We start from the raw sequence: 15,404 nt of genomic DNA on the forward strand, positions 1-15,404 counted from the left end.
CTTAGTCATGCTGGCCACATGACCTGGAAAGCTGTCTGTGGACAAACACCGACTCCCTTGGCCTGAAAGTGAGATGAGCGCCTCAACCCCATTATTAAGTAGTGGGTTGACAAAGCAGACAACACAGAGATTTCTCCTAGTAGTTCTTTATAAGTAAGCTGGAACTGAACTGAACTGAACCGGCTTGGGGCTGTCAACATTATAACAGCAACCCAGGGTTTCCCACCTAAATAAACTGATGTGGACCTGAGTGAAAACTATATACACAGTACCCATGGTGGCCAGGGTGAGAACATCAGTACTTAACACCCATGGTCACATTTGACTGGACTTAACCATCCAGGGGTCCTTTACCTTTTACCTTACCTTACACTGACTGGCAGCTCCTCTCCAAGGTTTCAGATGGGAGGCACTCCCATGTGGAGATGCCAGGGATTAACCTGGGACCTTCTCTGTGCAGAGCAGATGCTCTGCCACTCAGCTATGGCCCTTCCCATGTGAAAAGGAAGAACATAGAGAGTGAGCCATCATCACCACTCATGGTTTGGAAACTTAGGATAGGAATCTGCCTTGGACCAAGTCAGACAATTGATTCACCTAGCTTAGTATTGTCAACCCTGGGCCCATCCACACGGGTACCCCTTTCTGTTTGCTAAAAGCAAAAGTTTTGTTATGTTTTCATATGGCATCGAATAGTGCATCGCCTCCATTCACTGTGCAATTAAGAACGTAAGAGCTTGCTGGATCAGGCTAGTCCAGCATTCTGTTCTCAGTGGCCGACCAGATGCCTGTGGGAAACCGGCAAGCAAGACCTGAGCACTCTCATCCTGCAGTTTCCAGCAGCTGGTATTCAAAAGCATGCTGTCTCTGAGGGCATAATCAACATAGCTGGTAACTTCCTGCACAGGAAGCTCTCTGCATGGTTTTTGCATGCTGTTTGCTGTCTTAAATCCTGCAAAGTTTCTGCGCCACCTGACAATGTTTGCAGCGGGTGGCAGTGCATGACAACTGAGCTGCCGAGCCTTGCTTTTTAGGTCACACAAGCTATTATTAGGCACACCTCTCCTTTCACTCTGGTTAGGGCATATGCATTTGCACAGAAAGTTACCTGTGCAGAGGCGTGGTTTTTTTCTGGGTGGTGTAACTGAAGTCTCTTTTTTCTGCACTGTATTTCACCACAATGCCTTGTAGAACCAACAGGGGGAAAGTTGTGAAAATGAAATAAAATGCCATCTGAATTCAGCCTGAAATTGGAAGATTTGCTAATCCCCTAAACCTAGATAGACCTTTCATCTGATCCGGAGGGACTCTTCCTCATGTGTTATGTTTGTTACTTCACAAGTGTTTTTAATGTTGAGCTCTGGGATTGAAACCAGGCTCCAGGACCAGAGCCCTGCCTCAAATGGAGTTCATTGAGGGACACAGCAGACATCAGGAGATGATCGTGCATGCATGCATGCAGGCACTCTAAGATATGCTGTGAGAGCTGCCACATATAGAATGCAGCATAACCAAAGGGGAACTGCGCAACATGCTCTGCAAGTGATGACAAAGGCCTGCCTCCAGCTAGTCTGTTTCAGAGTAAGCCGACAGGTGCATCCCCCCTGAGAATGGCCTGTTGACATGGCTGCCTCCTTTCTGTCTTACAGGAAAAACTCTTGGTAGAGGAGTACTCTCCTGTCATGATCACCAAAGCAGTCAAGAACACCAAGGAGCAAGAGATGCTGCGAGCTGCCCATGTATGTAAGCCCACCGCGAGTGCAAAGGCAGTAGAATGTTGTGGTGCAATGATCTTGTGAGTTTAGATTTGGATGGAAGCTCAAGGGAGTTCTCCTAAAACACAGCAAGTGGACCCTTTACCCATGACTGGTCTGGACAGTGTTGCCTGAAGCCTTTGGGGCTGGCACCCATCAGGACTGGTGGGGGAGAGGGTGGCTCCTCATCTTTGACAGTTTCGGGAGTTCTTCAACAAGTATCAACTTGGGGGAGGACCCACAAGGGGATCTTCGGCATTGAACTCTGGGGACCCTGCCTGCTCCCCAAGATTCTCAACCCATGGGGTGTCTGTTTTGTCTTCTGAGGACTCCATGTCCAGTATCAGGTCAGGGCTAGACATTATGCTGGAAGAGATTATAACATGAGGCCATGTTGCAGCCATATAGCGTGGCTCCAGCCAACTATGATGCCTTCTGCAGATGAAAACTTGATGCAGGGTGTAGACAGTCAAAATGGGACATCTGTGAATGATGTGTGCATTCCAGAACAGACATGATGATAAAATGATATTTGAATATTTATTGCAATCATGTGTTCCATTTGGTTTTGAGAGAGAGAGAGAGAGATAGAGAGATAGAGAGAGAGATTGAAGGTGTTTTTGGACATGCTCATAAATTTGCAACGTGGCTATTTATTATTTTGCTGTAAGTTTCTCTGTGTACTTATTATAGAAAGGCAGGATAGAAATACTAAACAATGATTACAACCACAGGTACGAGATGCCATTGCAGTGATTCGGTACTTGGTCTGGCTGGAAAAGAATGTTCCCACCGGTTCTGTGAATGAAATCTCTGGCGCCCGTTATGTAGACCAGTTGCGTAGGTCAGTCTGAAAAGGGCAATGCTTCATTTAGACTAGTTTTGCCATGGTCTGATGATTATCACATTGTGAGACCATGGAAGAAGGCCTTTTCACTGGTGGCACCAGTGTTGTGGAATGTCCTCTCTGCTGAAATATGAGAGGCCCCATCTATATTGGCATTCTCCCGGCTATTGAAGGTACACCTGCATTCATTCCCCTGAACTTGAACTTCTTGACCTATCTATTTTAATTGGGGGTTTTAAAAACTGTCTCATTGTTATGCTTCGGGTATAGGGTGGTATAGAAATTAAATAAATAATAAAAATAATGGTATTAAATCTGAGTGGTTTTACTATTTTGGTAGAGTTGTTTTATTCTTTTATTTTAATTATGTATGGAATTTATAGTAGATTTTATGCTTGTAAATGGCTTAGAAGCTTTTGTGGCATGTGAACAGTATGAAAATCAATCAGTGGTGATGACGCTGTGGAGGGTGAAAAGGGTGCCAACCAGAGTTTTCTCTTTCCCTCCACAGCGAAGAGGCCAACTGCAAGGGACCCAGCTTTGAGACAATCTCCGCCACTGGTCTGAACGCAGCTCTGGCCCATTACAGGTAGGGATTAAGGAGAATTTTTTTTCCGTTTGCAACCCTACCTGATTCACATTTACCAAAACAATACAGGAACCGAAACACAGGTAACCTTCGAAATTCACAGTGCCACAACCCAAAACATGTGGACAGCTCCCTCTCTCAGAACCAAAGTAGTGGAGGACTACACCATTTTCTTCTTATTATCACTCACCATTTCCATCTCCTTAACTAGGGCCTATAATTAGAGATGGATAGGGATGGAGGGCTCTGCCCTTATCAGTTCCCCCCTTTCCTCATTTTCCCACTCTTAAATTCAGTTCTCCACATTTCTGCAGAGATCTGTGATTTGTGAAAATTCATCAGCATTTTAGTGCAAATTTCTCCTAATAAACATGTTGTTGTTTCTTTGTATGCAGTTTTGACTGATGTACACATTTGGAGGCTCCATCTGCATTATACATTTAAAGCAGTATCACCCCCCCACTTAAAACGGTAAGGGCTTCCCTCAAAGAATCATGGGAACTGTAATTTGTTAAGATTGCTGAGAGGTGTTGCCCCTTCAAAGAGCTACAGTTCCCAGAGTATTTTAACAATCAATCCCTCTTCCCAGGGAACTCTGGGAATTGTAGTTGTGTGAGGGGAATAGAAGAATCTTAACAACTCTCAGCACCTTTAGCACAGTTCTCATGATTCTTTGGAGGAAGCTATGACTGTTTAAAGGGGGATGATATTACTTTAAATTATAGTGCAGGCAGAGCATTACAGTAGGCTACATTCCAGCAATACAGAAATCAGGCCGGAAACACACAATCCTATCCACACGATAACATTTAAAGCACATCTATGCCACTTGAACAGTCACAGCTTCCTCCCTTCGAAACCTTGGGAACTGTAATTTCCCCCAACAGGGCTACAGTTACCAGCACCCTTAACAAATGCATAGCTGTCAAGTGTCCCTTATTTGAAGGGACAGTCCCTTATTCCAGCGCCATGTCCCACTGCTGTCCCTTATTGATGGATGTCCCTTAAATGTCCCTTAAATGATGTCCCTTAAATTTCAAAGGAAGCAGCTCCCTCCCTCTCTGCCGGCCAGGGAGGAGGGAGGCTCCAACTGTGTTGCTTGGCTGTGTTGCTCACCCAATAAGAAGTCTAAGAAAGACTGGGGGGGTGGAGCTTGCATGCCTTTTGTGTGGCTAGTTAATGCAAGCTGAGGGGTTTTTTGAATGCTGGGCGCCATTTCGTTGCACGTGCTGCTGCAAACTTTGCAGTGCAAAGCCAGGCCGGGGAGGCATCTTAAGTTGTAGCTGCATAGGCCTTGTGGTGCATGTGATTCAGATTCTATTCAGTTGAACCTCTGGTTACAAAGTTGGTTGGACAGTGTTCTCGAAGCTACTAGCATGAGTTTGACCAGACTGCAGGAGGACAGGAAGACTGGAATGCCTGGAATAGGTGAGGCTGCAGGTCCCTTATTTGGGCTGCTGGTCCCTTATTTTCAAATCTGTAAGTTGACAGCTATGAACAAATGGCAGCTCCCAGGATTCTTTGGGGGAAGCCATGTGATTGAAATGCATCAGTGTGGCCTCTTCTCTCCCCATCTTTCAGCCAGACACAAGCGCCCAAGGAGGAGCACAAAATGGGGGTGGTGAGAGGCGTGGCCAGGGGAGAGGAGGTGTGGCCTTGAGAGGCAGCCAGTCCAAGGGAGAGCCCCAAAGGGCCAAACAGAGAGGTCTGGAGGGGCAGATTTGGCCTCTGGGCCTGAGGTTCCCTACTTCTGCCTTACTGCCTCCTTGCATTCTCCACAAGAACAGTTGAAAAATTGGGTTTGTTAAAACTGGCGTCACAGCCTCTGAGAACTTAGGCTTGGCACCCATTACCACTTACTTTGGCTCCAGTGCAATCCCACCGCTGGTGTTAGAAGCGATGCACACATGATACTGAGCCAGGATCCTTATCCATGCTGTTGTTTCTTGAGATACTGTATACTGCTGTTTGATGCAGCTTCTACCCGATTTGAAAACCTAAACCATGTTCACTTCACAGTTAAGCTAAGGCGTGTACATTCGAAGCAGATGTTGCACATGTACAGATGGCAGATTCACGAAGACCAATGCTGGGCCAGGGGTGGGGGAAAATCAAACAGTTAATGTGCATCAGCTGAAGACATCCCCCCACCCCCTCACTGGTTTGAACAGCAACATGGAAGCACAATGTTGTTGTTGTTGTTGTTGTGTGTATGAGAGAGAGAGAGAGAGAGAGAGAGAGAGAGAGAGAGAGACTTTGTTGCATTTTAAGCTACTGATGTGCACATAGCCTTGGTCTGCAATGCTCACATAAAGGAGCCCATCCTAAAAGCCGTGAGCGTGTAAAGGGAAACCACAGAGCTGCCAAGAATCTGCACAAACCGGGGTGGGCAGGATCTAAAAATGGCATGCCCAAATATAGGTTGTGGTTTGTGCACATGGGTTCCTGAGCGTTCATGTCACACCTGCCTCTGCAAAGCATAGGGAGAGAGAGCCCTGCTGGTGAATTCAGCATCCTGTTTTCTCAAACTTGCTAGCCCTCCCCCCCCCCCCCCGCCGCTTCCAGGAAACTCACAGAAAGGCACAAAGGCAATTATATCCCCACCTGGGAGCCTTGGGACATGGAGGTGCCACTAGGGAGCTCACTCCCACAAGAGGCAATAATGACCACCAATTTCAATGGCTTTAAAAGGAGATGGTTTGTGGAGGATACGGCTGCCAATAGTTGCTAGCTGCTCTGTTTGTATGCTATGTTCAGATTCAGAAGCAGGCTGCCTCTCTGGGGAGCTATCCTGGGAGAGAGCTGTCACTCTCTTGCTCTGCCTGTGGGCTTTCCAGAAACACCCAGGTGTAGACATCCAGTGCATTTAAAGTATCTGGGAACTCTAGCTTCTTCATGGTGCTGGGAGTTGTAACTCTGTGAGGGGTAAACTCAGGAGCTGGCCAGGTTAGCCCACAAGGGCACAGGCCTAGGAAGGCACAAGAATTGCACCTCTGGCCTGGAGTGGCTAGGAGCCTGCATACACCCCAGGGCTGCTCCTCCACTGTTCGGTCAGGCATACAGGCTCCTCTGGCCATCTCTGCAGAGGAATCCAGTTGCTGGTGTGTACTGCTGTAGCCATGTGGGCAGGAACGGGACTGGACCTAAGGGTCAGGGGTACCTTTACCTTTACTTCACTGTTGCAGCAGCCCAGTGGAGCCCTCTCCAGCTGGCTGGCAGAGCTTTTAGAAGTGTGAGCAGGGGCTCGGAGAGAAGAAAGACAGAGAGAGCAGGGAAGAGTTGTAGGAGGAGGGAAAAGGAAGGGGAGCAGAAGGGAAAGCATGGAGCAGAAGGAGGCAGTAGGCAGACAAGCAGACAGACTGATTGGGGGGATGGGGAACAAAGCAGACCCAACTCTGATGGCCAGGGAGGAAATCACTGTCGGAGTGCAAAAGGTGAAGAAAAGCAAACTTTAAGTTTCTACTCCATAGTTTCTCCTGGCTTTGGAGGCTCCAATACAGTTCCTTGCCAAGGGCACAAGCGCCTAGGCTCGCCTCTGGGTAAACGACAATTCCCAAGATTCTTTGGGGTGGTGTTTGAAATGTATGGTGTGTACATACTGGTCACTGTAGAAAACAGGAAGAGGGTACTGGATTAGTCTATTCTTTGGTCTGATTCAGCAGGGTTTTTTGGGTTTTTTACTAGCAGCCTTTGGGGTGAGGTGGAGCAGCCCTCCCAAAACCAGCATCCCTGCCACTTACTGGGTGGGACTTGGGTGACCCATGGTGGTGGCTCGGATGGGATGCACCAGTGAGAGTGGCAGGTTGGCACTCGGTGCAGCCACACAGCCCGACCTCACCACAACCTCACTCCACACAAGGCACAATCAGATAAGCTGCATCGACCCTGGTGCTAGGAGGACGGCTTTGCAGCACATTCCCACCCCTTGGGCCACTGTTGCTTCTTACATTCTTGCTCTGTTTTTCTGACTGCAAATTGTTGTGATCTATGTTGTTATCATCTGCCGTGGGACTTTACGGTAAAGGGCAGGGAAGGAATAAAAACCATAATCTAAACAGAGGCTGTGTACCCATGCCTCTAAAGCACATGACTTTCCTCCAAAGAATTCTGGGAACTGCTTGTTAAGGGTGCTGGGGATTCTAGCTCTGTGAGAGGTAAACTACAGTTCCCATGATCCTTTGGGGGAAACTATGTGCTTCCATATAATAGTAATATTCCTTTACTCTTGTTGGGTGAATGTTGCCACCTTATCCTGTTTTTGAATTTCCCTGCGTCTGCTGACGACTGAACACTGAGCTTGGAGGCACAACTGCCTGACCCAACATGCTAATTCTGATGTTCCTCTCTGTACCTTTCTTTTCCTCTTTCAGCCCATCCAGTGCTACTGCCCGAAACCTGACTGTGAATGAAATGTACCTGCTGGACTCAGGGGGCCAATATTTGTGAGTATGGGATGCCCTTTCTCTCTTTGGCCAGGCTCAGGGGCCTGTACCTGGCAGCGGGTTTTATGGAGAAGCAGCTCACCTTGTGGGCCAGAGCCTCTGGCAGGTGGGTCACTGTACTGTAGGAGGGAGAGAGGAAAGTGGCAGGAAGGTCAGCGGAGAGCAAACACACTGGCTTACACATCACCAGCTTCCCCACTGCCTCACCCTTCCTCCTCCGTCTACACCAGTGAGCCATCTGCTGAGAAGGTAGCAAAGAGACTCCTCCCCACCTAGCAAGCTGCTTCTGGATTTATGGAGCTTTCTCCTATCAAGGATAGCACTCTGAGTATGCCCCAGTGACAACTCATTGTACTCTAGGGTTTGGTTTCATCTATTGATCTCTGAAATACAGCATCCTACCCTACAGACTATATCAGAGGCAGATTTGAGGGAGTGCAACTGGTTTGGTCGCACAGGCCGTGGAACCTGGGGGTGCCACAACTATTATTTGGAATGCAGTGAAAGAGGTGGGGGCACTGCTAAAATTTGAGAACTCAGCGTCTGCCACTGACCGTATGGAGTGTTAAGAGCAACAGCTGGGACCCTCTTGAGAGTTCTGCTGCCCTCACAGGCTCGGGGTGGTAGAACCATAGACTTGTAGAGTGGGGAGGGACCCTGTGGTCATCTAGTCCAACCCCCTGCAATGGAGGGATTGTGCCTGTGGTGGCCTCTAAATTGTGGAACTTCCTCCCCACAGAGGTGCATATGGTGCCTACATTATGTAGTTTTTGTCATATGCTGAAGACACACCCCTTTACCTTGGGTTTGACAAGGGGTGTGTGTGTTTTAGGACTCACCTGTGATTTGTTTAAACTGTTTTTAAATTGTTGTAACCCACACTGGGGCTGCTGGTGAAGGGTGGGTAATGAATTTGTCATAATACTTGTTGTTGTTACAAATTATTGGGCGCTTTCTCTATAAAGTCTGTAAAATGTTGTGAACAGGTTACAACATATAAACAGTCAGAATATTTACTACCCATCACATGATACAATTGAAATATCAAACTATGCCTAGGAGGAAGAGCAGAGGTGCTCCCAGATTGTCATTATTTTTGTTGTTAAGATTCATTAGGCTCCCTGCTCAAGGAACAGGTCTTGTGGAGGAGATCCAGGGTTGAGGCGCAATAAATGGTATTTAAAAATACAGCTACTCAGAATAAAACAGGTAACCAGAAGGAAGAACAAAGGCATTGCTAAAAAAACGAAACCCTCCCTTCCTAAATCAGGGTTAAGAGTCAGTCAAGTATCTGGGAGCAACAGGTTCCACGTAGCAAAGGGGGAACTGCTGCTCTCAGAGGTCCTCCATGTGCTCCCCTAAATATATCTGGCACGACTTTGGGGCTAAGTGTGGGGAGCCCGATCCACCAAAACAGCTCCTCACTACCTAAAACTAGGTAGTTTTATACACTCTGGACTCCTTAAGGAGTGGGGGACATGCCTCTTTGCATGGCAATTGGATTACTGACTTTGCTTCAAAATGTGGTAAGCCAGCCTTGCTACATTTTGGGAAGCCCTCCAGCTCCTTCTGCCAGGTGAGGCTCTGGACCTCTGCTGCAAAATCCTGACCTGACGGGCACCGTTGCCTGACAAAGCTCCCTTCGCTTTGCTTCTCTCACCCCTGCAGAGATGGAACAACGGACATAACCCGCACTGTCCACTGGGGGGAGCCCACAGATTTTCAGAAGGTACTGTTTCTTCTTCCAACACGTACACCTGGATTGCACACCTGGGACTCAGGGGCAAAGTCTTGTTTTCCTTCTGCTGTATTTCCACCCCCACCCCCTTGTTTAAGTTACTTTGCCCTCCTTTTCTCTTGCTACCTTCAGGGTGGCTATGGTAAAGCAGGTGGCTCCCAAGTGCATTGTTGTTGTTGTTGTTGTTGTTGTTGTTGTTGTTGTTGTTGTTGTTTTTCAAAAAAATGATTTTTACAAAATTAAAAACACACTAACAAATAAACAAACATAAACCATAACCTTATTAAAACTAATATTCTTAACATTGTTAAGTGACTTCCTCGTATCCCCCTAGTTGAATTTCAGTGCTTATCATTTTAACAGTTTTCCAAATCAAAGTTCTTATAATTTTAACTTAATCACTTAACATCACTCTTTCTTCCCAATTCAGCATTAAACATAATAATTCATCACATTACTTATTTAAGTCTTAAGCCTAACTGGTAATTGCAAGCTTTCTCCAATTAATTTAACTTAACATATTTAACTAAATAATCATTAAATTTCATCCATTCTTCCTGGTACTCCTCATTCTGGTCGCGGACTCTTCTGGTCAGGTCGGCTAGCTCCGAAAAGTCCATCATCTTCATCTGCCATTCTTCCACAGTTGGTAGTTCTTGCGTTTTCCATTTCTTAGCTAGTAAAATTCGAGCAGCAGTTGTGGCATACAAAAATAATTTAACAACTTTCTTGGGCAATTCCAAACCTGTTATTCCCAGAAGAAAGGCCTCTGGTTTCTTTATAAATGTATATTTCAACATTTTTTTCAATTCATTGTAAATCTTTTCCCAGAAGTCTTTCACCACATGTGATAAAAAGTTTCTTCTTTCTCTTTACATTTCCAGCATAGATTGTCACAGTTATGATAAATCTTAGCTAATTTAACAGAGTCAAATTCCATCTATACATCATTTTCATTATATTTTCCTTTAACATTGTACATGCAGTGAACTTGACCCCTCTCTTCCACGATCTTTCCCAATCCTCAAACATTATGTTATGTCCTACATCTCTTGCCCAATCTATCTTCTCTGATTTATCTTGTTCATCCTTTGTATGCCACTCCAAAAGTAAGACAGATTCTTAACTTTAGTGTCCACCAACTCCATCTCCAATTTAGATTTTTCAGAAGCAAAACCATTTTTCTGATCTAATTTGTACAATTCATTAATCTGGTGATAATGTAACCAATTTACCTTATCTTTAACTTGATCAAATGGTTTTAACTTATATCCTTATTTATCCTCCAGTAATAAATCTGAATATGTCAACCATTTGGTATCCATATTTAAATTTTTCTGGGTCTTCGCCTCCAGTGGTGAGAGCCATCTGGGCATCTTCCTTTCTAAAAGATCTTTATATTTCATCCAAACATTGTACAACGATTTCCTAATTACATGATTTTTAAATGCATTATGGGCCTTTACCTTATCATACCATAAATATGTGTGCCATCCAAACATATTGTCAAATCCCTCCAGATCTAATACATCAGTATCTTCTAGCTGTATCCACTCTTTAATCCAGCAAAGCGCTGCTGCTTCAAAATAGATTTTCAAATCTGGCAGGGGAAATCCCCCTTTTTCTTTGGAATCCGTAAGTAATTTATATTTAATTCTGGGTTTTTTCCCCTGCCAGATAAATCTAGATAAAGCTTTCTGCCATTCTTTAAAACATTTCACATTATCTATAATTGGGAGGGCTTGAAACAAAAAAAGCATCTTAAAAAAGCAACACATTCATCTTAATCACTGAAATCCGGCCCATTAATGACAATTTTAAATTTGACCATACCTCCAGATCTCTCTTAATTTCATTCCATAATTTCTCATAATTATCTTTGTACAAGTTCAGATTTTTCCCAGACAGGTTCACCCCCAAATATTTAACTTTTTTCACAAAATCAAGGCCCGTCTTTTCTTGTAGTAGTTTTCTTTCATCATTGTCCAGATTTTTCTCTAATACTTTGGTTTTGCTCTTATTTAACCTAAATCCCGCTACTTGTCCGAATTCCAGTATCAGCTCCAGTGCTTTTACTGCACTGGAGTCTGGGTCTTGTAATGTCAATACTGTCATCAGCAAAGGCTTTTAATTTATATTGTTTGGATCCTAATGTAATATGTTGTTGTTGCTGTTAATTGAATTAATATACCACCCTATACCCAGAGGTCTCAGAGCGGTTCACAGAAAAGATCACAACATATATAATCAGAATAAAAGCAACAACTCAATAACACCCCCCCCCCTGAAAAGAGCCACATTTTAAAGTGTATAGGACAGGCATAGGCAACCTAAGGCCCATGGGCCGGAAGTGGCCCATGGGGGTTGTTTAACTGGCCCATGGACCCCCGCCACCCACACGGCTGGCTCCTGTGCACCGGGCTAAACTGGTGCAGAGCAGAGCGGGGACCGCCTTCCACGACGCTGGGTGGCTTCCCATTGGCTGCAGGAAGCTCCTCTAGCCAATGGGAAGCTGCACACGCCTCCTCTGCGCCGGAAGGAGTGCTGGAAATGGCATTTGTGCATGCATGCGTGCGCTCATGTGCACACATACACATGCACTCTGGCCCACCGTGGCGTCTGCAGGATTGCGAACTAGCCCATGCCCCAAAAACGTTGCTGACCCCTGGTATAAGATGTCAAACAGATCAACCATAAAGGTACAGGGACCCCTGACCATTAGGTCCAGTCATGACTGACTCTGGGGTTGCGGCGCTCATCTTTCTTTATTGGCCGAGGGAGCCGATGTACAGCTTCCGGGTCATGTGGCCAGCATGACTAAGCCACTTCTGGCAAACCAGAGCAGCTCACGGAAACTCCATTTACCTTCCCGCCAGAGTGGTACCGATTTATCTACTGCACTTTGACGTGCTTTCGAACTGCTAGGTTGGCAGATCAACCATAGGCCTGGTTAAAAAGTAAAGTTTTTGCCTGGCGCTTAAAGGTGTACAATGAAGGCACCATCACTTTGGGCAGAAATATCTCAACTGGCTTACCTCCTGAAACCTGTCCCCATTCTAGGGAGACCCCAGCAGTAACCAAGCCAAGTGGTACATTATTTCCCTTGTGGAACCGATGTCCCTGGTACCTCTGCCTATATTGGGCACTTGGTGAGAGTTGGTACAGGTCTCCCCCTCCCACCATGCATTTAAAGTGTACCCCTCACAGAGCTGCAGTTCCCAGCACCTCCATAAGAAGGAAGTATCAGCAGGCTTGGAGAACCCTGAGGTTTGCAAAAGTACCAAAAAACAAAAAACACAACCAACAACACTTTTCAGGGGAGGATTCTGGGAAGGGGAGGGGACAAAAACAGCTGAATAAGAAATAAGTATGTTCAATGGAATGGCCACAGAATGTGGAGGGTGGGGCTGGAATGATAAAGGAATGGACTGCAGGGCAGGGCAGTGGCCAGGCAGCAGCACCCAACACTGCAATATTTTGTTGCAGGATTTGCATGTTGGTTTCAGTTCATGACTCTGAATGGAAACTCATCTGCTGTGCTCCGCAAGGGGCTTCCCAAACCAGACAAGGAAACTGGGTGCTTAATAAAACATACTGTTTGATTATCTTTCACAACAGCAGGTTTTTGGCATCCATCTGTCTCAAGAGACAATGGAGTGTGCCTCCGAGGGTGAAGTCAAACTGCTGCATTAGTAGCACCGAAGTGACGTTTCTGGGGCACAAACCTAGGCAGTGTGTATGGAGGCCCTGGGCTGCCCAGACCACAAGACCCACCCCCCTTGGCCTCACTGATGTGGTCCAGTATCTTTGGTTGAGGAACAACAAATAAGGGATTATTCTGTAACCCAGGGAATTCTGGGTGAAAGGACTCTGAGTGGGTGGGTGAAAGAGCTATTGGAAAATATGGTGTGTGTCCCCTTCATCCCTGAGTGCTAGGTCAGGGTTGGGTTCTTCACCCCTCCCTGCTTCCCCTAGTACAAAACAGATCAGTGGTTTATAATAATAATAATAATAATAATAATAATAATAATAATAATAATAATAATAATAATTTATTATTTATACCCCGCCCATCTGGCTGGGCCTCCCCAGCCACTCTGGGCGGCTTACATAAAAACCAAGAATACAGTAAAAGGGCAGGTTTTGTGTGTTCTTACAGCAAATAAATTTTCCATGAATCTGGCTCATCTCTCTCTCCCCCCCCCCCCATTTCAGACATGCTTCCTTTCATCTCTTTATTTCTTCTTCTCTTCCACTTCTTAGGAAGCCTATACCCGTGTGTTGATGGGAGTCATTGACCTGTCCAGGCTCGTCTTTCCATCCAGAACTTCAGGTGAAAGGGGGCACCAAATAAAGTCAGAGCCAGCTTCTGATATAGAATGTTTGTCTCTTCCAGATTTAATTTCAGCTCTAGGAGGGGCAGCCCAAGGTCACACCCACACCATACATCTAAAACACATTTAAAGCAGGTAAACATATGGTGCGAATGTGGACCAAGACATTTTGCTGCCTGAGGCAAATGAAATGATTCCATGGACAGAAGCTGGCTGGACTGCTGGTTGAGTCTTACACAAACACCAGCATGGTGTTTTTCCACCATAACTGACAGCAGCAGTCTAGTTTAGTAAGGGTGGTTAAGGCAGACTACGTGCGATACATACAGCTCTGTCTTCCATCAGTTCGCTGCCACTGCCATCAGCACCACTCTTACCTGAGGCAGCTTCCTCACTCTGCCTAAAGATAGAGCTGGCCCTGTGAACATGCTTTGGACATAGGTGAGAGTGTCTCTGCAAGTTGTTCTGTTCCCGCTCCCACACCGCTTTCCTCCTGTGTCTCAGTTCTACTTAGACCCTGACCCACCAAGCAGTTCTCCAGACCTACAGCCTCAGGGGTCACTTCTCAGGCTATGTCACACAAGATGTAGTGATGGCTGCCAACTTGGGTGGCTGTAAAAAAGAATTAGACAAATTCTTGGAGGATATCAGCAGCCACTAGGCATTCTGGTTATGTTCCACCTCCACTGTCAAAGGAAGTATGCCTTTTATTACCTGTTGCTGAGATTTGCAGGTGTGGGAAAGGGTGTGCGGGAAAACTAAGTGTTCTCTCCTGCTGTTCCTCAACAAAACTTGACTTTTCTGTTTTAGGGAGACATTTGGAGGCCCTTGCTCGCCGAGCCTTATGGGAAGCTGGGCTCAACTACGGCCATGGCACTGGTCATGGCATTGGCAACTTTTTGTCTGTTCATGAGTGTAAGTCGCACCAGGGTCAGATTGAATTGCGCTTGTATTGCCCTTCAACAGTGACAAACAATGAAACAAACATTTTAAAAATGGCAATCCACCTTCTACGCTACTAGAAGCTGAATTCTGGAAAATCTATATAACAGCCTGCCCTACACATTTGCTTATAGATCGGGTCTGCTGTAGCAAAGGCCAGTAATTTGCACAGGGCACTGAAGCTTTGACAAGCTTGGGGGTCACTGGAGGTGGGGCCAATTTATTCCAATTTCCTCCCCGTCCTCCTTCCTTGCAGATATACTATGGACCTTTAACTAAGCTCAGTCCTATCAGGATACTTTCAAGCTGATCTCTGTAATATTCAGGACTAGAAACTTGGGGAGTTTTAACATGAAAAAATGAACACCAAGATTTCTCATGATATTATGTCTGTTTGCAGGGGTTGTGTAGCTTTGGTGAAATGCCATGGGAGAATTGGTTTTCATTGCGTTAAGAGGGGAAGACTTCATAGTTCAGTAGGGATGGCAAAATCTCTTGGGCTGGTTTTCTGATAGCAATAACTGATCCTCTCACCTTTAGGGCCTGTGGGCTTTCAGGCCAACAATGTGCCCTTGGGAAAAGGCATGTTCACCTCCATAGGTAAGTGCCACATGATCTTCTCTGGTTCTGATGCCACCAAGCCTTGCTTCCCGCTCCCCATCCTGAATCGCAGGCAGGGATTCTTTTTCTTTCTGGAGTTTGTATCTGGGAACTGCTAAATGTTTTATTCACTACACCATATTCTAGAGGGGTACTTG

The 15,404-nt window shown here is 45.8% G+C and overlaps 1 protein-coding gene across 2 annotated transcripts in view; it reads left to right on the plus strand.

Moving 5' to 3' along the window:
- The window catches only part of XPNPEP2 (X-prolyl aminopeptidase 2), a 35,622-nt gene that overhangs the window by 17,003 nt on the left and 3,215 nt on the right, over positions 1–15,404 (plus strand). For both annotated transcript variants that reach the window (XR_013834939.1, XM_079962329.1), the window contains exons 11-18: positions 1,650–1,739; positions 2,489–2,598; positions 3,113–3,190; positions 7,561–7,632; positions 9,301–9,361; positions 13,634–13,703; positions 14,515–14,619; positions 15,187–15,246. Coding sequence is in view for 1 of the 2 variants with exons in the window: in XM_079962329.1 (XP_079818455.1) it covers positions 1,650–1,739; positions 2,489–2,598; positions 3,113–3,190; positions 7,561–7,632; positions 9,301–9,361; positions 13,634–13,703; positions 14,515–14,619; positions 15,187–15,246 (646 nt within the window). In the remaining variant the exon portion in view is untranslated. The remainder of the gene's footprint in view (positions 1–1,649; positions 1,740–2,488; positions 2,599–3,112; positions 3,191–7,560; positions 7,633–9,300; positions 9,362–13,633; positions 13,704–14,514; positions 14,620–15,186; positions 15,247–15,404) is intronic.

This window comes from Podarcis cretensis, assembly GCF_951804945.1.
Source record: "Podarcis cretensis genome assembly, chromosome: Z".
Lineage (NCBI taxonomy): Eukaryota > Metazoa > Chordata > Lepidosauria > Squamata > Lacertidae > Podarcis > Podarcis cretensis.